The sequence below is a fragment of the Sinocyclocheilus grahami genome, unplaced genomic scaffold (assembly GCF_001515645.1).
Source record: "Sinocyclocheilus grahami isolate Dianchi unplaced genomic scaffold, SAMN03320097.WGS_v1.1 scaffold405.1, whole genome shotgun sequence".
In the NCBI taxonomy this organism is placed as follows: domain Eukaryota; kingdom Metazoa; phylum Chordata; class Actinopteri; order Cypriniformes; family Cyprinidae; genus Sinocyclocheilus; species Sinocyclocheilus grahami.
Window position 1 is genome coordinate 96,915 of NW_015505584.1, and position 847 is coordinate 97,761.

General features: G+C 37.2%; 1 protein-coding gene across 1 annotated transcript in view; it reads left to right on the forward strand.

Annotated features, from left to right (window-relative positions):
• Positions 1-787, forward strand: part of LOC107550664 (intestinal-type alkaline phosphatase-like) — a 9,378-nt gene extending 8,591 nt beyond the window's left edge. Inside the window, exons 10-11 of the mRNA XM_016232002.1 lie at positions 322-438; positions 516-787. Coding sequence (XP_016087488.1) covers positions 322-438; positions 516-787 — 389 coding nt within the window. The remainder of the gene's footprint in view (positions 1-321; positions 439-515) is intronic.
• Positions 788-847: the final 60 nt, after the last annotated feature.

Consider the following 847-nt stretch of genomic DNA (forward strand, 5'->3'; position numbering starts at 1 on the left):
TGTTTAATAGTCTTTTGTCAAGTACACATATTTTGATGTTGATTAACATACTAAAGTGCAACTACTAAAGTACTTTGTGATTTAACTGTATTACGCTATTCAACATTACATTTAAAGTTAGTATATATTAAATGTTCTAAATTGTAACTTCATTATTACAAATGTGTAATTACAAATATATTTAAACACATCGCATACAAGTTTCAACAGAAACTACATTAAAGTATACCATAAATGTAACCAAGTTTGTGAATTTTCTATTTGGAATATCTGGTATTGGCACAGCCATAGTTTCAGTATTATTATTATTTTTTCTTTCAGGTCTGGCACCTAAGAAGGCTGAGGATAGTCTTCCATACACTAGTATCTTGTATGCTAATGGACCAGGATACAGTCATGTGAACGGAACAAGAGGAAATGTTTCAGCAGTGGAGCATTGTAAGTATTGACATAATTTACTACCTGTCCCTTATATTGCTGTCAAACACTAAAATCATACCTTATTCTATTTGTAGTTAGTGAAGAGTACATGCAACAAGCTGCTGTTCCTTTAGAATCAGAGACACATGGAGGGGAAGATGTGGCTATCTACGCAAAAGGCCCGATGGCTCATCTCTTTCACGGAGTCAAAGAACAGAATTATGTGGCCCATGCGATGGCTTATGCAGCATGTCTGGAGCCATACACTAACTGCCCACTGCGTCTTCAAGGCTCAGGGGGCTGTAAAATCACTCTTTCAGGGCCTCTTGTCTCAATAACCGGCGTGTTTTGGCTTGTCATGAGATGACAGACTATACTGCATGAGTGATTGAGGCTCCAGGACTCTTTGGGGCTTTTTGGAAATCTA